At 36.4% G+C, this 23,048-nt stretch overlaps 1 protein-coding gene across 1 annotated transcript; it reads left to right on the forward strand.

The window, feature by feature from the left end:
* The first annotated feature begins 15,652 nt into the window (after positions 1 to 15,652).
* On the forward strand, positions 15,653 to 16,519 carry LOC149089401 (uncharacterized). Its single transcript, XM_089240253.1, has one exon. The coding sequence runs from the start codon at positions 15,653 to 15,655 to the stop codon at positions 16,517 to 16,519; it is 867 nt and encodes a 288-aa protein (XP_089096379.1).
* The last annotated feature ends 6,529 nt before the right edge of the window (positions 16,520 to 23,048 follow it).

The following is a 23,048-nucleotide window of genomic DNA, read 5'->3' on the forward strand; positions in this document are numbered from 1 at the left end:
CGAGCCATCGTGTATTTCAGTCCAGCTACCCATGTGAGGTGAGGTGTTGATAAGAACTTCGTTACTTCTAGACCGTAAAATCGATATATAATCGTTCTAAAATGCTCAAATACATCACTCAAAAGTAGCACATCCGTGATTTGATAGAGCTTAAGGTAATCACTGAATGTCGAACATTTAAAATTATTCCAAATTAATTTAGCATGACTATATTCATCGTCACTTATTTCAGAGTTTGTTAGTAAATTGAAAAAAAATTTTTTATCGGGTAAACGCGAGTATTTTAATTTTTTTTCATCATCGAAGAAAGAATAGGGAAAAACTCCTTTTTTTCTTAGTAAAAATTTATTTTTGGATGTGAAAATTGAATTGAAGAGAGGAAATTCAGTATTGATATCAGCTAGTTGTTCTAATGAGCTCTGAAGAAATTTATACGAATCCAGTATCAGAATCTCATCTAACTGAATGGACGTGAATCGCTCCGAACTACTGGGTATAATTCTTATATTTTTAAAAAACTCCTTGGTTAGAGCATTGATTATTAAATTAGAATCATATCCTGTGAAATTGTGGATAAATAAAGGTAAAAAGAATTTTTTTTTTCTGTTTAAATTGCAGGAGTTGTGGGCAAAACCCATGAACTCACCTGTTGCATGACAATGATCCTTGACGACTGTATCATTATCACCGAAACACTGTCTGCAAATGTGGCAGAACTCTTTGTTAATATTATTTATACTATGTTTATCAAGTGGTTCTATTTCATGAAGCTCGTTAATAAGCTGTTTTTTTAATGTTTTAATTGTTTTTAAAAAAACCTCAACAGCATCTAACCCGCAATAATAATTTAAAAATATTATTTGTTTCTTTTTAACAACAGCGATAGCATAACTAATCGGTACATGTTTTTCTATAACAACAGAATTGTCACTTATAATTATAGTTTTTTTTCTTGTTATAGCTTCAAAATCCGCATACATACAGATAGGGTGTTTGACTGTTTTTATATAATCTTCGAAACTTGTCATTAAATTTTTAGGCAAACTCACGGGGACAATGTCATAGCAAAGTTGTTCGTGTCTTATGAGAGATTCTCTTCTTTTGAAGCCAAGTAGGCATGAACTGCAATAGTGATGTTTACCGTTACTGTTTATGAGTCTGTTGATATTTGTGATTAAAAAATAATGACCCTTAAATAAAAGTAAATTTATTTTTTTTTGTTCCCTTGTTGTTTTTCCTATGTAAAGAGGTGTTACAGATTTTTTTTTATATTTAAAAACATTAATTATTAGATTGTTTGATTTTTCGAAAATGTGTATATTATTAATATCCATAGGGAAATCTTGTTCATTAAATTTCAAGTATTTGAAAAATTTAAAATAAGAAGTTTTTTTACTTCTTACATTTTTTTTGGGGGGGAAGAGAGCTGCTAATACAGCAAACAGAAAACATTTCTGGTCATTAATATTTTTAATTTCAAGTAAACATTTTTTATTTTTTAAATATTTTGGTAACGATACAAATTCACATCCACCCGTCAGAGGTTTATATCGACCTAAACTTAGATCTATAAAATTAATGTTTTCTATAACCCACCCACTACCATTTCTAACAAAATTATCTATTCTATCGAGAATATTAACTAAGGCATCATTCAAAATATCATCTAAATTATTTGAACATATTATTTTAAGAACTTTTGATGCGAAGTAAAATTTGGTTCTTGATATATTACGATATTCATCGTATTTAAAAAAGGATATTTCCAAGCAAATTATGATCTTAATATATGTTTTATGAAATTTTAAAATCAAATTTTTAATCTGGCCCTTTGTTTTTGATAATAATTTATAAGGATCACGTATGGTTGTTACCGCTCGATATGTTTTGATAAAGTTATTGAAAGCTGTTTGTTTTAATGCAAACATTTTGACCACATAATTTTTTTTTAAATATTAGTATTATATTATACGCAAAATATTATTTAATAATATAAAAATTTAGTATTCTTTTATTTTTTTTTATAATGAGTTTGGACACATAAAAGCTAAAAAAAATGATAGAATTTCTGATACCAAAATACTATTTAGAAGTATAAAAATCTAATCTCTTGGCAACGGGGGTAAAATCTGCTAATCAATCATTCAATATAAAATTTTAATTCTTTCTTTTTTAAAAAACCACCACCACCACGATAAAACCTATTTCATACATACTTATATATACATTTAATACACCCTTTTTTTATATTTATACGATAAAATACTTTTTTTTTCCTTTTTTTCACATTTTTTTTGTATATATTTTATAATTTTTTAACATTTTTTTTGTATATATTTTATAATTTTTTAAAATTTTTTTTTGTATATATTTTATAATTTTTTAACATTTTTTTTTGTATATATTTTATAATTTTTTTACATTTTTATATAGATAGTTTATATTTTTTTTAACATTTCATATATATATTTCATAGTTTTTTTATATATTTTTATTGTCTTTTTATTCTAGAAGCTAAAAAACGCTTCATTTAAAAAATATGAATCTTGGCTAACAACACAGGAAGATTATTTTTACTTTAAATGCTCAGCCATGCAATCAAGAGCCTTTCGCAAAGAGTCTAATTGCGTTACAGGAACATTAAATCTATTTTTTATCTCGCCGTCTATTGATCTCGATATGTTTATGTAAGTGTTGTTCCTATATATTTTGTTTTCAATAACTATGCCATTACCTACATAAATAGAATAAGTCCTGGTTTTGCTCTTCTTTATGTGATCATCCTCCAATACGAGATCATATTTTTTTTTGGTTTTGCTAATCCGACGTTCTGTTTCTGATTGGCTATTATTGTCCTCGTCGTCGTCAGATGAAATGTTTGCACTTTTACGTTTTTTTGTTTTTAATGAGTCTTCATTTCTAAATTTTTTATCTACAAAACAAAAAAAAAGAAATCGCCCCCTGTGAATATATAAAAAAACGCGATATAAAAATCTTATTAAGAAATCAATGTTCTTGAATTTTATTATTTAAAATCATAGCGCGAATAAAATAAGAGCTAAGTTGTTCTTTACACGAGAATAAAAAAAATTTCTTTGTAAAAACTTACCAGGAGTAGCCATCTCGTCTTCCGAGCTTTTCGTTTGTGTAATGTGAAATGGTAAGCGATGCACTGGTTTTTATTTTAGATTCAAGGTCAACTCACGCGATTAATCATTCCTGTTAAAACACGATATAGCATACCACAAAAATAAACATGGTTTATATGACATTGTGATGCGTGAAAGACCTGAAGAGAGGGGGTGGTGGAATGTTATGGTTTTCCCCATAATTTAACTTCGGTTTTAAGATAAGGGAGTAGAGGAAGCAATTATTCATAGCTAAGCCAAGAATTATAATTTGATCGTAACCTTCAAGAAAAAAGGAAGATGATTACCGAATATGTGTTACGGAAACAATCATATTGTTTCTGATTTTCATTCACGATTTGACCTTCAAGAAATGAAAAGTGACCATTATAATGTATTAACATTTGTAAAACTTTTTTTTATTTCCGGGATGGTTTTTACGTTTCTAATTTATTATTTAGCGTTTCGCGAGGTTAAGGTAATTACAGTGTAATTTGTTTAACAGCCTTGAATTTTTTATATCCATGAATAAAAAAAACCAACAAACAAAAACTCGAGATATTTATTCTTAAATTAAAATATTTTTTTTATTATTCTTACAAGTTAGATACAATATCATTGTAACATATACACACTGCATACACAATCAATATAATCTTACATATCAATGTTATAATGACAATATGTAATTTTTTTTTTACAAAGATATACTCGAGAGTTGTAAAACACGAATACTAGCAGATTGTTTAATTAATGAAAAGATTTTGTTTTTTCACAAAAACACTGTGAATTTCTGTCACCACGGAATCCACCGATAACAGTTTAAAGTATGCTATTTTAACAGAATTAGTTATCAACGGTAGATCAAAGTCAGTTTCTAAAACACAGTTAACGCATTCCGAAATGCTGTTGTAGAAATTATCGCAAAATATATGTGGAACCCATAGTCCAGCTTCTAGTTTTAAAATGCAAAAACCATATAGTTCATCATCCATCAACGATGTTGGAATGCACTCATCGTGAAGTTTGGCCAGAATTTTCTTGTTATTCATTACTTTGAAATATTTTAGTTCCAATGGACAGCTATCGGGGTAATCAAGGGATACACTCATCGCACTTTTTATGGCTTGAATCATATCCGAGAATAATAAAGGTGTAGGGTGAGATGGTTTTTCGTTCGAGCGAACATAAACGTAACCATATTTCTGGTCCATCTTCAGAGCGTAGAATGATGAAAATTGAGATGTTCTAGCGTTTATATAATCACATTTACAAAATTTTAATTGGTGTATTAAAGCAAGCTCACGCAGTACTGTATGACATCATTTTGGGGGATACGGGAAAACTGTAGCATTTGTTTAGCAGCAAAAGAACACATTAACTTCTCGTTCTTTTCTTTATTGTTCGTCAATTCATTCAGTCTCTTGCCTCGCACGATATGTGTAAGGAAATACAAACAGAAAATGCCACATGATTTTGAGAACGGTGATTGGTACACAGTTTCATTATATTCAGTAACTTTTGAATTTCTACGAATAAATCGTAAGATATACACGTTTCTGCATTTCATTCCGTAACTATCAAAGTAATAACATTTTTCTTTATCAAAAAAAATAGCGATCCAATGAGAACCGGGCTTATTTTTGGGGTCTATATTTACAATATACGCTTTATGCTTCCTTTTCCTTTTTAGCGGAAGTTGATCGCAAGCAAAAACCCCTGCAAACACTGGTGATAGTAAACTATCACCGTGAGCGATTTGAAATAGATCGTTAGAATTCATATTTAGAAATCGGTGTAAATGCTTCTAGATTTATCGATTTGTATCGTTTTTGGGACTTGAGAATAAACAATCAATGTCATCGTCTCTGTTAAAGCTTCTGAAAATTTAATTTCGATAGATAGATTGGAGGTTTCAGGAGTGGAAATCCAATCACCTTCGCTTGAAAAGTCTGGAGTTAAATCCCATGCTATCAAGTAAAAACCGTTAGGATAATCTTCGTAGCTTATTGGGATATCAGTAGAACTGGAAAATTTGTTCAGGTCTGTGAATAATGACATATAATTTCTAACGTAGGATGTTGCAGAAGGAGTGTATGGGTTTGATGGATACGTCATGCCATCTTTTCTTAGACATATATAATTTATGTTCGAATGCCTGAAATTGAATGGATTTTTTCTTTCATCACCACTGAAATTTTTGTTTGGTACTAGACCGAGAATCAGTCTACTGGGAATTTCACTCAAGAAAGCATTTGATATAACATGGCTTTGCAAACCTGCAGAAAGGGTAAAGCTTCGAATCTCACTGTGTTTAATCTGAAGCTGTATATTCCCTAATTCCAATGCTTTAGCATGTCCTAGAAGAACAGATGGAGCTATTTGTACTTTTCGAACGTACAAACTAGCCTCTGTGATTAGCAGCTGTGTGTCTGTTACATCACTCATTAGAACAAACGAATTTTTAGCGCGTTCTAGCTTTATGGTAAGGTCAACTCCATTCAATAAAAGTTTTGATTGGTTGGCTAAATCAAAATGTAATGGACCTATTAAATCCATCTCTCGTGAGGCTTTGCAACGTTCATGACGTTGTTTTAGACCGGAGTTTAAAGAGTTCAGAGGGGCATGGTCATCCATTTTGCCAGCAGTGTCAATGTAAAACAGCGAACTAGTCAAATGAGTTTTTTGTGCTGCACTCGAGGTGAACAAAAGTGATTCAATATATGCCTTGTATGCATAATTAGCGTAGTTGCTTATTGGTTTATCATTCAAAAATACTTGCAACGAAGAAAAACACGTATTCAAAATATAATTTATTGGTGTAGATTTAGAAGTTTCGGGTAAATCTGTCCCATCTTGTTTCACGATTTTAGCTTTCAAATGCAAATAAATATTCGAAGGGTCTATGTATTTCTCAGTGTTACTCCCACTAACTAAAAACTCGATTGGACCTTTTTGTGAGATACTTGCGATTGGTTTTACTTCTACAAAAGTAGAATCATCCACAGCCACTTGAATGAAGGGTTTTTCAAAAATATCTAATTCTGATTTCAAACACGGACAACCTTTTTGTTCCATATTGGAAATAAATGTGATGATATTTTGTTTTAATCATCTATTTTTATAACTTAAGAAAATAAATCTTTTCGCTTTTTCTTGGTTAATTTTTTTTTTGTGATTCTGCGTCGTTTTCGACCTGAACCTTTTTGGATCTTATCAATAACATCACTGGTTATTGAATCACGCATTTGCGTCAATCTGGATTTAGCAGCTGTTTTAAAATCCTGACCACTTATTACATCATTTGCAACGTTAGCAGATGTTTTCAAAATCTGTCGACCCAAATATCGACCACCTTTGGCTAGAAATGGAGTAACATATCTAAATATATTAGAAAAAAAACCATTTCCTCGTTGAATTAACCTGCCTTGAAAATATGGTAAGCCTCCTCCTGTTTGCTGATTGATATAGTAATTGCAACACGCTCGCGCGCACAACATAGTGACAATACTAGATGCTTGTCACTATAATAAGAATCTGAAGAAAAAGGTAGTCTCTTTTATATCTCCATGAAAGATAAGACTAAAAAAACTTTTCCTGAGTGGAAACGAATTTTCGAACCAGATGAATCACGCAAAACAACCTCAATCGATTCGATAAAATTCCTCGATACGGAGCAATATAATGGACTTGGAAAGCTTAGTATAACCTGTTCATTATCTTTTTCTTTTAAGACAGGTATAATTTTAAGTAGTGGGGCCATGGTATTACCAATTAACTGACTGGAAATGATGTCTGTATAGATAAATATTTCTGAAACCCCAGCAAACAACTCGATTTCATGTTTTGAATGATATATACCATGTGGATAGTTTAGTTTTTCATACCCCAGAATATCTGCTAGTTCCTTAGAAAGATTTAACTCATGGTTCTGTGGTACAATTATTCTCGACATACCTTTTTTTAGCATTTGAAAATTAATTTTTTCAAAATGAGGTGTTAGTTGTTCACCTTTCGCATACAAACCAGGAGGCAGAGAAAAATTTTCGGTTTTTTGAACATCTATTTTACGTTTGAATGCCACTTCAGCTATTTCAAAAAAATCTGAATCATTGACATTTACAGAGTTTTTATCATAAACACTTGCTGTGACACCGTGAGAAAATTTTGTAACTTCTCTTTTCAGATTCATCATAGCTGAAAAAGATGCAGCATCCTTTTTATTGATAATCAATTCAAAACCTTCAGAGACTCTAATTTGAACGTATTTCTCAGTTTTATCGAGTGAAAATTCAACTGCATTTGTACCTGTAATCAACTTGATATTCTCATTTAAACCCGAAAAAAATGATAAATGAGAAAACTCATCTTTGACTGGTTTAACTGGAATCATATAGTTCGGGATATCAAAACTTCGTTTATCTACTAGTGTAAAGTATTGTTTACTTAAGTCCCTTTTACTAGGTGACCATGAAAACGTATTGTGTGTTGTCGAAGTTAGAACTTTATCCTCCTGAGGTAAACCCAAAATAGCCATCAACTCAGATGCGTTTCTATCAAATTTAATTTCGTATTCAGTAGGAATAATAATTGTTACTTCTTTTTTTTTCTTTTTCACATTAAATGATATCATATTAGTATTAGCGGTGTGTAATATATTTTTATTAATATTCTCACTAAGTGTAGCAGTGTCATCTCCGGATAAAAATATTTTATATTCTCTAATGCCTGTATCATCAATCTGTTCAAAAAATGTTACTTGATATTTGGAGTTATCATCAGTAATGTTATACCATGTTTTAGGAATTATAATGTCTGTTAATGCGCATTTCCAATTTCCCTCAAGAAGCAACGGATTGAATAATTTTGTGATGAAATGACTCTGCGTATTTTCTGGAAACAAATCATTATTAGCGTTACTCGCGAGCGTTACGAAAAACTGATTCTTCATGTTTTTAAATCCGGTTCCCGTATCCATTCATTAAATTTCGAGCTGTACCCTAAAAATTTCACGTAGAATTCTTTGTTTTTACCAACTTTACGGGTTTTCAATATCTTTTCAATCTTCCAATATGCACTATCAAGCGGTTTTATAACCTTTTGTAATTCGAATTCGTTAAAGCGTCCAATAAGCGGTTCTTTTTTCAAATCAATCAAATCATAAGTTGGTGGTTGAGTTTTATACCGTGCTTTGATGAGAAAAATTTCTTGTGTCCAATTAGGTAGATAAGATTTATGGAAGACTTTCCTGGTTTTTGAAATTCTTACTTGGTCGTTTATTTTGAACTTGAATCTGACATTGTGGCTAGAGCCGTATAGTCTTTCAAAAATTTCTGAATGGTGAATTTTCTTAATTTTTGATGGGGCAAAACCAGTACTACGGTTAACCGAATCGTTGATTGATCTAACTAGCGCAGGTAAAAAGTGAATGTATTTATATTTCGAGGTGTGAGTGAATAGCCTATATATCTTGTCTTTAATTTGACGGATTTTTCGTTCAGCTAGCGCAGCTTTAAAAACTGATTGTGTTGAGTAATGTTCGATATTATTATCCCGAAAGAAAGTCTGTAGTTTTCTGTTGAAAAACTCGGAACCGCGATCGGTATGGAGTTTTTTACACTTTTCTTGTTTGAAAAGCGCTTTGAAAGCATGCAAAACTTGGTCCTGTGATTTGTTTTTGAGGGGGTGAACGAAAAGTTTCCTTCGAAACACATCAACAACAACTAACAAATATTTTACCCCTTTATTGTATCGTGAATATTTCTTCATGTCCATCAAATCGGCTTGCCACAACTCATTAGGCCCTAAAGCTATTGTGGGTCGAGTTGGAAATTTGTATCTGACAGGTTTATGAAGCGTATAAGTGTCCTGACGCATTAGCCAATCTTTCGCTAACCGCTCAGAAATATTCGCTTTTTTTGCTAACTTCTTCACACCACCAAAAGAAGCAGGATTTTCCAAATCGTAGTAAATATCCCCTAATAATTCAGCCATTGAGCACCAGGTTCGTGCGTTCTACTTCGTTTACGTGCACTTCTCTTAGGTTCTTTTTTTTTAAATGGTACTCGCACTGGAGTGAAGTAGCCTTCAGGTAAATTCACCGAACTTATATTGCGTTCATCCGGAGAACTTTTCTTCTTTGGTGTTAGCAGACTTTCCTGGGCCAGTGAAGGAGAGTCTTGTGCAAAAGTTCTTTTAACCATATCATTTTGTATCCATTCGAATGGTATTCCAGTTTTAATCAATTTCATAAAAAACAATGGAAAAGCACTGGGGATTTCAGCTGATCTTCTATTTCTGAGTATAAAACTGAATATATCGATGATATGCGTACCTGGCAAAGATTCCCCGTCTATTAATAATTGTCCTTGTTCATTCCAGGATAGGTTAGCTTGCATCATTTTATCTATAAGTGGAAGAACATACTTCCTTGTTGTTTGTGGAATTGAAAGATATATCTGCTTAATTATCGGATCTTCGTCCACTTTTTTAGGTGATTCGATAACTGTTTCAGTTACATCAATCGATTCCTCAGGTTTTTGGATTGAAACTCTGACAGGGTCGTACGGAGTATGAACCAGTTTTTTGTATTTAGAAACGAGATTATTAAGTATTTTCACTTTGACGTCATCAGACATGTTGTTGGTATTCAAAAGATTTCCGATCTCATTTTCGGTTTGTGACTCCTCAGATATTCTCATTCGCCGAGGTAACAAATATTCTTCTGGAACTAAGGCCATTTTTTTAGCCATTTTTAACGCTGGAAAAGACTGCCTATTGCGCTGATCACAGAAGGAATAAGATATGGTAGAAACGCTCCACCTGTTTGATTAGATAATATCCGTTTCTTGACGTGGTTTGAGACCTTCTTGTCAGCAAGCTTTCTAATCACTGTCTTATATTTCTTAAGTTTAGAAACATTACAGTTCAGGTCCTTGTTATGTAGGGCATTATAGCATACTTCACATATAGAATGCAATTGGGATGGACTAACATTTTTCAGAACAGCACGACGTTGAAGTGGGGTTGCTTTTTGTAAGAAAGCAAGCATATGGTAATTTTTACGTATTGACTTCATTTTGTTGGAACAAAAACACAGTAGACACCTTCTGCGTCCGAGAAACACGAATCTCTCAAACGAAGCGCTTTGTTGCTTAACGGATGACAATCAACCAGCAAATAAGCATACGGTTTCTCAGTGCTTTTTTTATAAGCATCGATGAAGTATTTCGACTGACCCGGGAACATCTGACGAGCCAAACACTGAATTTGACTGCAATCCCTGTTGTTCCCAAATAAAATAAGATAATGAGTATTAAGGGAAATATTTCGAAAAATTTTATTTTTAGGAAACAGATTTTGAGTTAAAAGTATAACACTTTTATTGCCGTGATGAGATGTTACTGTAAATAAACGTGATACTTCATCATTTAAAGATTCTAATAAATCATCAAGAACCACGACATCATAAAAATCATCAAATGCTTCAGGTATGCCTTGGTAAAAATCTATTTTTGATTCTTCTATAAACCATGGCTGGAACATTGAATAACACCATAAGATATTGTTAATATCTCTCCCATAAAGATTACACTTTAATAACTTTCTGACTAAAGTTGTTTTGCCACTTAATGTGGGTCCAACAACTAGTGTAGTGGATGGGAAACGAAAATGATAAAGATCATTCATCACTACATCTTGACTGGCAAAGTTTTGAGAATTCATCTCTATTCAACTGCACACCGACAAAATATGGAGCTAGCTTCCCTTGATTGTTTTTAAAGAAATGTCTGATATCAAAAACACTTTTATTATCCTTTAAGCAAACATGAAAAAAGTAACTTCTTCCAAGATAAACCGATTCAAAACAAGATGAATTAGTGAGATTGGGCGTTAAAGCTTCTTTATCATGATTAGTGGTAAACAATATCAAGAGGAAAAAAAATAGCAGGCAAATAATGCTTATTACATAAAAAGAAATAAATCTTGTATGCCGGTTTTGAAAAGAGAGCATCGTTTTAAATAGCAACCTTGAATGCCGTGTGACAAGCTTACAATTGCGTTATCTTAAAGAAAAGTTTTCTTTTATTCAGGTTAACAACAAAGCAGGTATATTATAATGAGATACGGAAAAACAACCTTGAGAGGGAGAGATTTTAAGTAATCGGACTTGTGATTTTTGGGTGTGGGGATTTTCGTGTTTTATTTGAAGCCAGAACGGGACAATTTTTGTGAGGGTGCAGCCAGAACGGGACAATTTTTGGTGCGGTGCAGCCAGAACGACCCAAAACACCACTACTCACGTTGACGATTAAAAGATATTGATGTGGCTCCTACCGGGTTCTCTCACACCAGCACATCGAGCTTGGCCGGGGATCTTCTTTCAATTCGCAAAATGGCCGGACAAAGTCCGAATAATTTCTACAATTCGGATTTTGGTCAATTCGCGAATTGGCTGCACTTCGGGCTTTGACAATAACATGTATAACAGATCTGTGAGATTAAGATATTTAAAGCCTTGCATAAAATCACTGTAAAAATACAGTTATATCAATATAGTCCCGTGTTTTCGAATCCTATAACCACGTCAGTAACGTTGTATGCATTCAAACATTGAGAAGATACAATGGCGTCACACTTTCAAAGTTTAAGCAACTGTTCCTTAACATTTCCGCGTGGGATACACGAGTATATGTAGATGCAATTTATTTGACTCGTAAATGTGACCGTCTGCCTCATATTACATTGGATAATGCGATAACAATCTGACACCTGTTCCTACATAGCTGGTGCAAAAAAGAAAAAGGATGAGAAATCGATGCGTTTTGACATTGATTGATTGCTCCTGTTCCACCAAAACCCATTAGAAAATAATCACTAAACTACCAAACGTATGGCGATGGAGGAGGGGAAAACATCACCTTCGATGATTGCACATTCACGGTGGAAGTGGGCCGTGTACTCATACGCACATACATAGTATACGTACTTATATATGTGCGATGTAAAAAAAAATTCACTTAAAAACAACGACGGCCATTGTAATGAACTTTTAATAAACAGAATTTTACGAGAAAAACCTAGTGGAGAAGGAGAGAGATAAATCTAATTAATTACTCACGGGAACATTGCTGCCGAAATGTCTTCAATCTTAGTCCAAGGCACTGACAAATTTTCAAATAACATGACTCTCTGAAATTCGATAACTTTATCTACGATTTTTCTGTTGAAAAATTAGATTAAATTTATAAACGCCATCGACATTAACAGAAATAGATATAAAAATAATTATGTATGTTACGGTAGAAGTTATAAGTCCGGTGATTATGCAAAATCGACGGTTATTATGCGGTTTTTCACGCAAAGTCGAATCATTTTCAGACGTCTTTTGACGGAGCTCCGGAATTACATCATATCCCGGCGTAACCATTTGTAAGCTGGCGGATCCTGGTGTGCCGTGAGTTGGGGGACATCGAAAGGACTCTTTAGAACTTCGAAGCAAGCGTCTACGGCGTCGAGATGAAAAGTTATCTTCACTTACATCGCGCCGAGTGAATTGCGGATCGGTCGGCCATTGTCTACAGCGTTAGCCCTCCCATTGGACTTCAAATTCATCAGATGTCGGCTGATTGAATAATTTTTGTGTACTTTATGTGTGACATAAATGTTCGGTTCAAATTTATCATCGAAAATCGTTTTTAATTAAAATTTGATCGATTTCAAAGTAAATTCTATGAAACCCGCCATCTTAATACAAGCCTATAGATTTATCATTATTGTAGAGGCTGTATTATTCTTCTATGGCTCCGTAACATGTGTAACAAGGCCAATCTTATTATTTGTAATATAAAGGAGTTCTTATTCTTGAATTCTATTTTCGGCTGGCCTCGAGAGCAGATTACTTTAAGGTGCACTACTGTTCCTTCAAAGGCCGAGAATAATTATTATAAGTAAAGTTGCCTAGAATAAGGTATAATAAATAAAATTAACACAAACAACAGCAAGGATAATACAAAGTCACATTACTGAACAAAATCTTTGATCAACATGAAATTTGAACAATTGCGACACCACTTGGCCATGAATAACACCACGTCATCGGAGGACCATATTGATGTCACCAGTGTCCACAGCTCGCAACTTTTGAATGCTTTGGACTTATCCGGTGGACCTGGGACACCTTCCTACGCAACACGAAGCTGCCAATGTTCAATGAAGACTGCTACTCCCCTCTACGGATTAGTTCCCAAGAGGAACTTCCTGAAATCAACCGTTCGTGCTTCAGATGTCGTGACTCCGGCTTTGCATCCCCAGACCCAAAAGAACATTGTGCCAACTTCTGTGGTAAAAACGATCTTAGGTGACCACGAAACGAATGAAACTCTCGATGCTGATGACTTCTATACGTATGATGCTGCGTGGAACATCTGGACACTTTTAACTGATCCCCGAAGAGATTCGTTGGGCAGATCCCATCACCGCCTGCCTGTCAGTGATCATGAAAGTCTACAGTGCCTGCTAAAAGGCACCATAGATGCAATTAAATCGACTTGGAATCTCGTTCGAGACACCCGAAAACTCTCCTCGGGAAAGGTGCGGCGCAAGGTGTCATTAAATGATCAAAACACTGTTCGCCGTCTATTAGTCGACCTGGTCATGGAGATAGTTGGGCAGTCAGAAACTCAACCCTCGCCTACGAAGAATTCTAACGTCAAAAGTAAATCAAACAAAGTGACCTTCCCTGGATTACGGAGCAAAATGACCCAAAAAGTCAGCGATCGTGTAATGGGCCAAACTAGCACACAACGTTCTCCAATCGTATCATGTACGAATGAACTTCGGTCGGATGGTGTTCTAACGGTCGCTTCGTGTTACGAAAGTAAGCAGTCAGTAGTCAAGAGAGTGAATCAGCGAGAACATAACATATTTATTAGTAGAGACACTCAAACTGATCATCTGTCAGTGTGTCGGAGTGAAACTGGTCCACTTATTGACAAAGAAACTCAGACGATCTTGGATCATGCTCCGGACGTGGACTCACCAGATCGGGAAGATTGTCTCACCGACGAGCGGCAACAGAACTTTCAATTTGTAGTAGCTTCCCAAAGTGATACAGAATATAATGGTACGGGACCAGACGCCCCACGAGAGAGGAACGCCTGTGTTAGCCCAACGACGACAGTATCCTCTCAACTGCCAACCTCGATATTTTACGTTGAGGATAGCTGGAACAACGAAACCACTTTACCTTGGGAACCTCCCAAACCTCAGAGACAACGTAAAGTCAAAATTGACAGGTCTAGGCAAACGAACAGTTCTTCGATAGAAATTGAAAAGGTGGACGCCTGGCCACAACTGCATTCGAATAAGCAACTGAAGAATAGCACTGCGCTTCCAGCTGAAAAAGTGTTGTCACCTTCCTCCCTCGGATTAAAGAGAACGTGGGCAGAAGTTGTAAAAATGGGGGACAGTGGCCAAAAGTGGTCCAAATATCAAATATTATCGGGCAGGCGGCTTGCACCTGAAAGGACTAAGGGCGTGGACATCTCCTCGCTACACTTGTCAAACCCAGTGGAATCAGATGTACAAGCCGAGGTAATTTCATCGCATGACGTGAACGAAAAGAGACAATCCAACCCACTCTCCTGGGCTGAACGATGTGAAGACTATGACCGAACTATAAAAGGGACTGATACCGTAACAACAACACATAGCCGTAAGCAACTGAGAGAAGAACTTCAGGGCAGTAAAAATAGTCGGCATGGCAAAAACACTTATGCAACAGAAACCCCCCAGGCTCGTCACCAGCGAATGAGCTACCTAACCAACACTAGCAGCGGTGCGGCGAAATTAGACTCTTTCAAGGTATATAGACGTAGTCAGGTACAACACGCAGAAGAGCAGTTAGCTCAGCCGTCAAGTAGGAAGGCCACAAACCCTCCCAATTTTGATGCTGAAAGAAATGTCAGGAGGTCTGATTATGATCCTCATGGGCGTGACAGTTATCCACCACACCGACGGAAACACATTACGTCTGACCATTATACTTCCGACTATAGGGACAGCACACTGGGTACAGCGAGAGAACACTTTCGACAAGACCAACGACGAAGAAAATACCATCTCTCACAAGGAGTAGTACGTGAGGAAAGGCGGGTATATGTTGACACACGTGAACTCGGACGCCATCGCCATCGAAACTGGCAAAATATACGAGGCGTATCGACGAGACGAATGCAGATGACCGGGTATACTCAACCGATCAACACTCATATGGACAGAACGGGCAGATGTGTTGACTGTGTGCTCATGAACATGGCGCAAGACCTCCGCTTTAACACGGACCACAGGTCGAGGAGCAGAGAATGTCCCAGTTTTCTCCTCACAATAGGTCTGCAGTCGACTCGCCAGTTATTTAATCAGCGACGCAGAGATTGGTAAGGCGTGATGGTCGAAAAAAAAAGGTGTAACAGTAAGTTACTAACTATGGGCCTGAATCTAGGCAGTGAATTAACACGAAACTGATGACGTCACATTCGGCAAAAAACAACCAAGTAAGACACGGACTTCGTCTCCTTCAATTAAATGCAGACAAAGCTAAGATCTGTATCGAACATATGGAGGCTTTCGTAAGAGCACAATCAGTAGATGTGGTTCTACTTCAAGAACCATGGCAAAATAGAGGTCTTTTACGTGGTATTCCACAATCATGGCAGTCGTGGACGGCGCAACTATGCAAAAGTGCTATATTGGTCCCATCGACTCATATTAGACCGGCCACGTACAAGATCGGCCGCCACCTGGTAGCTGTTCAGATAAGTCTGCCGGGACGTGAACTTATAATTGCTAGTGTATACATTTCTCCGTACGAAGAAGTAGACGAAGCCATAGAGGAGATGGATGATCTTTGCGAGTCAGCACCAGGTATCGACATTATCTTCTGTGCGGACGCAAATTGTCATTCTTCGTGGTGGGGCTATCGAGAGACGGATCCAAGAGGGCGCGCGATGCAGGAATTTCTCACCAGCAGGAACTTGTTTCTGTTTAATTCTAGACGGACAAGACCTACCTACGAATTTTATGACGCAAAAGGATGGCCAGATCTTACTTTTACAACATCAGAAAATATTTACAGGCGTTCCGATTGGTCAGTAGGTACGGAAGATTCGTATAGTGCGCACAAATATATCCATCTACAACTCAATATTACGCCTAGATATCAAAAACCTACGAAGTATAGAACTACCGCAAGACGATTAGCAAAGATCAGGCCTGCTACAGAGCAGATCTTCATGGACCTCCAAGAACAACTTCATATGGTTTTGGACGAGGATCAGGTTAATGCATGCTTTGACGCCTCAATGCAGCGGCTGAAAGAACGATGTATCTAGGTGTTGGGCTATGCACAACCGCGTCTTACCGCTTCTTTGAAATGGTGGACTGATGAGTTAGCAGCTTCACGCAGGCAACTTCGTAAACTAGAGCGTCGTTTCATTAAGGCCAAGGGTGATGATAGAGTACAGGCGAGGATGGAGTTTAGAAAATTCAGAGCAGGGCATATTAAGGCCGTAAACAAGGCAAAAACGACTAGTTGGATTGCCTTTTGCACAGAGGAAAGCCGCCCATTTGGACAAGCATACAAATCTATGTTCAAAACGAAGCGTCTACCACCACAGGTAATGATGTCCAACGGTCCACATACTGGTGCCACGATGCTGGAAGCGGCCCAAGCACAATTGGAGGAGATTTTTCCGAACCTCCCGGATACTATAAATTTGACTCCATACACGCCATCTATGATTATGACGGACCCACCATTCACTCATACGGAGATCAATCAAATAGTCAGAAGACTGAACAATAAACGAGCTCCGGGTATTGATAACATAAATATTCCTCTTTTGAAAACCCTAGTCGCAGCCCATGGTCATGTTATCTCAGATATCTTCAATAGTTTAGTCAAGTTGTCGGTGTTCCCAAAGTGTTTCAAACGTGGTAAGGTCTTGCTTTTCCTGAAGAAAGATAGGGATCCAGGGGTGCTGCAGTCGTATCGCCCCATCTGTTTACTCTCTACAATGGGTAAAGTCCTAGAAAAATTGGTGGTGCAACGGATCACCTACTATCTAGAGAAGGCAGACTGGCTTAGCCCAAGACAGTTCGGATTTCGTACAGGTGGCTCGGCAGAAAAAGCAATAGCATCACTGATGGAAGAGATCACGACTAGACATCGACGAGGTCAAGTAACGGCCATAGTATCCATAGACATTCGCGGTGCTTTTGATTCGGTCCGCCATGAGATAATAATCAATACTGTACGAAAATTACCAATTCCTTACAATCTCATTTGTATAGTGGAGAACATACTAAAAGATCGAACGGTTGTGATGCCAACTGATGGAGGAGACGCGGAAAAGCATCAGGCCATGGGCTGTCCTCAAGGCTCATGCAGCGGTCCGCTACTATGGTCTATCGTGCTTGACTCACTGCTGAAAAAGAATTGGGGACCGGATGTCTATGTCCAAGCTTTCGCCGATGATCTGGTGTTTGTGATCTCGGCGAGAACTCCCAACGACATTGGCAGCACTGCGGATGCCGCGTTTGACGAACTGTCAAAATGGCTAGACGATAATCGTCTCAGCATGGAGGTGACTAAAACTAAATTACTATGGCCACACCCCAAGAAAAAACGTCCCTGCATAAGAATCAATGGTGTTCGACTGCAAATATCTAAATGCATGAAATATCTTGGAGTGCATATTGACCATCAGTTCAAATTCACGACGCATGTGGCGAAACAAATTGATAAGGCTCAAGACACCATGCAAAAATTGAGACGCATAGCAGGTCCAAAGTGGGGTATACGCCAAAAATTTAGGAACATTTTGTACAGATCGGTTGTACAACGGCAGATTTCATACGCAAGCGCCATCTGGTATAAAAACCCGACACAGAGACTCCGTAAATTACTAGATGTTGCCCAACGCCCGTTCTTATTATATGTAACTGGTGCATACAGAACTACGGCCAATGATGTTCTGTATACTGCTACGGGAAACCCTCCGCTCAGCCTATATGTTGAATATGACGCTCGTCGATCTACAATCCTGCATTTGGGTAAGGAGGTCTGGATGGACGGAATTCTTATAACACCTGATGCCTACGAAGGGAACAATAGGAGTTGGCTTCATCATCCCAGTGTGGACTTGTTCCAGAATCAAGTTCCGCTGCCTGGTACGGAACAATGCTCATCGGATGAAGCTATTAGTATATTCACGGACGGCTCAAAAACAGAGACATCCACTGCCTGTGCATACGTAGTTATGAATGCAGAAGGATCTGTTGAAGAGGCTTGGAGTCGACGGTTGCGTCAAGGGAACAGTATCTTTCAGGCGGAGGTTCTGGCCATACTAGCTGCAGTAGAATGGGCGATTAAGCAAAATCAGCAGACGACGATATATACTGACAGCGCGTCTAGTATTAATGCGATTCGTGATCAGCGCACTCCACATGAAAATACTCGGCGAATACGCAAGCATTTATACGACCATCCGTCTATCAGTATCAAATGGGTCAAAGGCCACGCAGGAATAGCGGGGAATGAAATTGCGGACAGATTGGCCAAAGATGCTCTTAATCTCCCAACGGAAGAACAACTCTTGCTACCTCGCAGTCACATCAAACACGTGCTAAAAAGTGACCTGTTACAAAAGTGGCAACAGCTATGGGACAAGAATGCACATAAAGATGCCTATAAGATACAGAAACACGTCCGTTGGAATAGTTCCATTTGGTCTAGAGAGAAAGTGATCATGATAACTGAGCACGGCCCATTACCGACGTATCTAGAACGTTTCAAGAAGTCGGACAACGCCATGTGTGCGTGTGGTGAGATTGGATCTTTATGGCATTACCTGACATCTTGCCCATATACAAAAAAATTTCATTTTGGTGCTATTCCCGAAAACGGTCGACTGTGTTTCAAAAAACGAGTTTTGAAGAGCCCTATGGGCCTTGCTCGGGTGCGGTGGATTATATTGTTCCTCGATAGCAACTTACATCGCATACATACTAAGAAGACTGGAAGTGCGCGTCTGAGCGGTGGAAGCGATGACGAGTTCAAACCGGCAAGAGCCCCAGCGATTGATCTTAAGAGGAAATATGATCTTCGACCACGTCGGCGTCAACAAAAGTAACCGATAAATGAAAAACAGAAGCAAGTTCACCTGCAAGGAGACGAATCAAGTCATCGATGGCAAGGACGAATTAAGTGTTATTTACTCGGCTATATAGTGAATTGTGCTGATCTCAGTTCACCCGGTGATGATTCCGGTAACGACTTGCGGCTTAGACGATGATGATCTGCGGCTAATTCACAGTGATTCGAAATTTTATATACCAAGATTATCGGCAATCATTCGATCAATTGACGATTACTGGATTCTTATGGGATGGACGGCTATACACAAGCATCTTATAATCCGTTTATAATTTTGATTGCCCATTGGCGTTGATTGTTTAGATTTTATTTATTTGTTATATGACTTCAGAAGTTGGCGATCAATTTTTATGTAAATTATTTTATTTTGCTGCCTTCGTCTGAGGTGGTCATGTTACGTTGTTTTTAATAAAACTTTCCGGATACACCCATCCTTCGGGAACGCTTCGATATCTCTCTGAGATGGGAAGCGGGGTGTATCCGGTCTTCAAAGGTCAAAGGTTATTATGCGTAGTTGTAACCACCACTAAATACCAAACAGACTGTGATCCCTGCCCTGTTTCCACGGGAGTCATGGGCTAACTTCTGGATATAGGCTACAGAGGGTAAAACCTAACGTCATTCGGACCAGTAAAGCCCCATACCACAGTGTTTCTCAACCGCCGTAACGTGGCCCAGTACCGGGCCCTAGTCACACCGGGGAATGAGTGATTCGCTGTCTCATTTTTCCCACTAATTTCTCATTGATTGTGTGTATGACCGGGATTTTCACTTACGCAAAAGCGATTTACCGTTCCGCTGGGCTCAAAAGGGTTGAGAACCATTGCCATACCAGGCCAAACAAACGAAGACATCATCCCAAAAGCTTGAGACTGCAAATTCTCTTGCAAATCACACACGCTTCCACCCAATAAAAAACCACAATATCTTCCATCACTGACAGGTTAGAAAATAAAATGCATCACATGCATTTCCGTTCTCACACTTCGCTCACTTAGAACTCATATTTCACTTCGAAACAGGATTTTTTTTTTGTTGGCCTCACAGTAGAGACAGGGCAACAACTTTCTAATTGGGTTTTTGAGCACAGGGCGTCCGTATAAAAAGTTAACATTTTTATTTCATTAACTATACGGCCCCTTGCAACATGTATGATGCATCTGATTTCTACAAGTTATTTGGATACTCTTTCCCATTGGAACTATGCCTCTAGGATCAGCCAGTAAAATGGCATGTGACCTGTTACCTATGCACCCCGCATATATAATACGGAGCATGCGGAGAATATAAACAAAAATAATACCGATCAGTTTTATTCAAGAATGTACTTGGAAATAAAATAAAATAAATAATTCTCTAAGAGAAATTCCAAGAAAAAACAATTGAAATTTCGGAATTTGTCCATGAATTCAAATCATCCATAATACAGAAGTACATCAAATGCTGACATACATTCTTTTACATTATTACTATCGACAGAAATTTCCTGAAGGCATATCGAAATAGATTATTTGATTTCTATTTTGGATTCTTCGATTCTCGGGGCCATTTCATCACAGAAACTTTTATCGTGTGTGTATAGGAAGGTTTATTTATTTATTACTATTATTATTGTTATTTTACTCGAAACGTACCAAAATATAAAATAAATTGCAACATCTCTATTCTCGACAAAAAAGTAAGAATCATGTGTAGGGTATTAGTTATCCAGCTGCGTTTCATTCAACATTTCTTTATTCCATATAGTTGAACATATACATTGTATTTATGTATACAAATATATAAGATACTAAATAAATCATGAAAAACAATGTGGATTGCATTTTTTATTGATCAGTATATTTATATTATATTATAATTATTGGAATTTTTTTTATTGCTCTTATTGGATTGCTTTGTTTGATGTAGTTTGGATATATATTCGACATCCATATTTTATATGGGCATCTTTTTCAGCCACCTCGTTGTGCATTTCGTCAGTTGTCGCATTTGTATTTGTATTCTGTATGTTTGTTTTCAACGTATCCATACTTACACAATATTTATGAATGTTATTGTGTGCACAACAAAAATGTCTTCAGATATCAATAAAATCTAACCTTACATTCAAATGCAACTATTTTTCTATATTTTTCGTCACCAAAAGGAATAATTTAATGTATGCATAATCTTTTAACACCTTTGATTTGCTTTATATAGTGCGAATTTATATCATTTATCAGTGATAAAGCATTCGAAAAAGCAAAAGCATTCGAATACTTTATACAAAAAATATTGATTAGTTTTATTCAAGAACGTATTTGAAAAATCAATACCATAGAAATATGATTATATCAAGAAATTCCAAGAAAGCAAGCGAGATTTCGAATTCTTCCATGAAATTCAAATTAGCCATAAATAAATACAGAAGTATATCGAAGGATGACATGATATACATTTTTACATTATAATAATTGACAGAAATTTCGTGGAGGCGTATCAAAATTTGATATTTGATTTCTATTCTGAATTCTCCGACTCTCTCGAAGACGTGTCATCACCGAAAATTTTCTATAAATAGAAAGAATGTCTGTTTATTTATATATTATTAGTATTATCGTATTTTACTTGAAAACAACCAAAAGAAACTGCAGCATCTAAATCAACATTTCTATTCTTGACAAAAAAGTAGGAAATGGCATTAGTTATTGAGCTGCATTTTATTCAACATTTCCTTATTTGATGTAGTGGAACGTGTACATTGCATTTATGTATACGATACTACATCATGAAGAACAATGGGGATGGCATGCGGTATACTCGTTTTCTCAACGTTGCCTAACTTATACAAGATGTATGAACATTATTACAATAAATGTCTTCAGATATCAATATAGACGTCTAAAGCGTTACATCAAATGCAATTTTTTTTTAATGACGGAGAAATTAAACGTATGTAAAATCTTGGAGAAACATGCGTTCAGAGAATACAATCACAAATACTAATTCACTAGTGAAACATGCATAATCACCGACTATTCTGGTAAGTTCAAGAAATTTTGTTCATACGTATTTTGAGAATTTATCGCACACCAGTGATTATGTATAACACTGATCATGCGGAGATTAAAAAACAAAATACATACTACCGATCGATTTTATTCAAGAATGTACTTGGGAAAAAAACAATGAATATTTCTAAAAAATTTAGGAAAGCAATCGAAATTTTTAAATTCTCCCATAAATTCAAATATCATCCATAAATAAATACAGAAATACATCGAATGCTGGCATACATTCTTTCAATTTTTTTTCATTCACAGAAATTTCGTTTAAGCATATCGAAATGTTATTTGATTTTAGCTTCTTTGATTCTCGAAGCCGATTCTCAACACCGAAACTATCGCCATATACAAAGTTTATTTATGTATTAGTACTATTATTATTGTTATTTTACTAGAAATCTACTAAGAAAAAATAAAATGCAGCTATCATGCCATAATTGTTGCATGTGTCATTGAGAATGTTAATTCGTCAATGACACATGCATAATCACCGACCAAGTTGTTATGTTCAAATATTTTGAATTTATCTCACTTACCAGTAGTTAGGAATAGAAATGGACATACGAAGATTTTGTACGAAAAATACACTATCGATTATTTTTTTTCAAGAATGCATTTGAAAAATCAATACAATAAAAATATTATATTTCAAGAAATTCC

Source organism: Pholcus phalangioides, unplaced genomic scaffold (assembly GCF_987345545.1).
Source record: "Pholcus phalangioides strain wild (caught in Gottingen) unplaced genomic scaffold, Ppha-v1.0 ptg000002l_1, whole genome shotgun sequence".
Classification (NCBI taxonomy): Eukaryota; Metazoa; Arthropoda; class Arachnida; order Araneae; family Pholcidae; genus Pholcus; species Pholcus phalangioides.

Bases quoted from the DNA above. Each gene is read 5' to 3' on its own strand.
- LOC149089401 (XM_089240253.1), top strand. From the start codon at position 15,653: ATGACGTCACATTCGGCAAAAAACAACCAAGTAAGACACGGACTTCGT.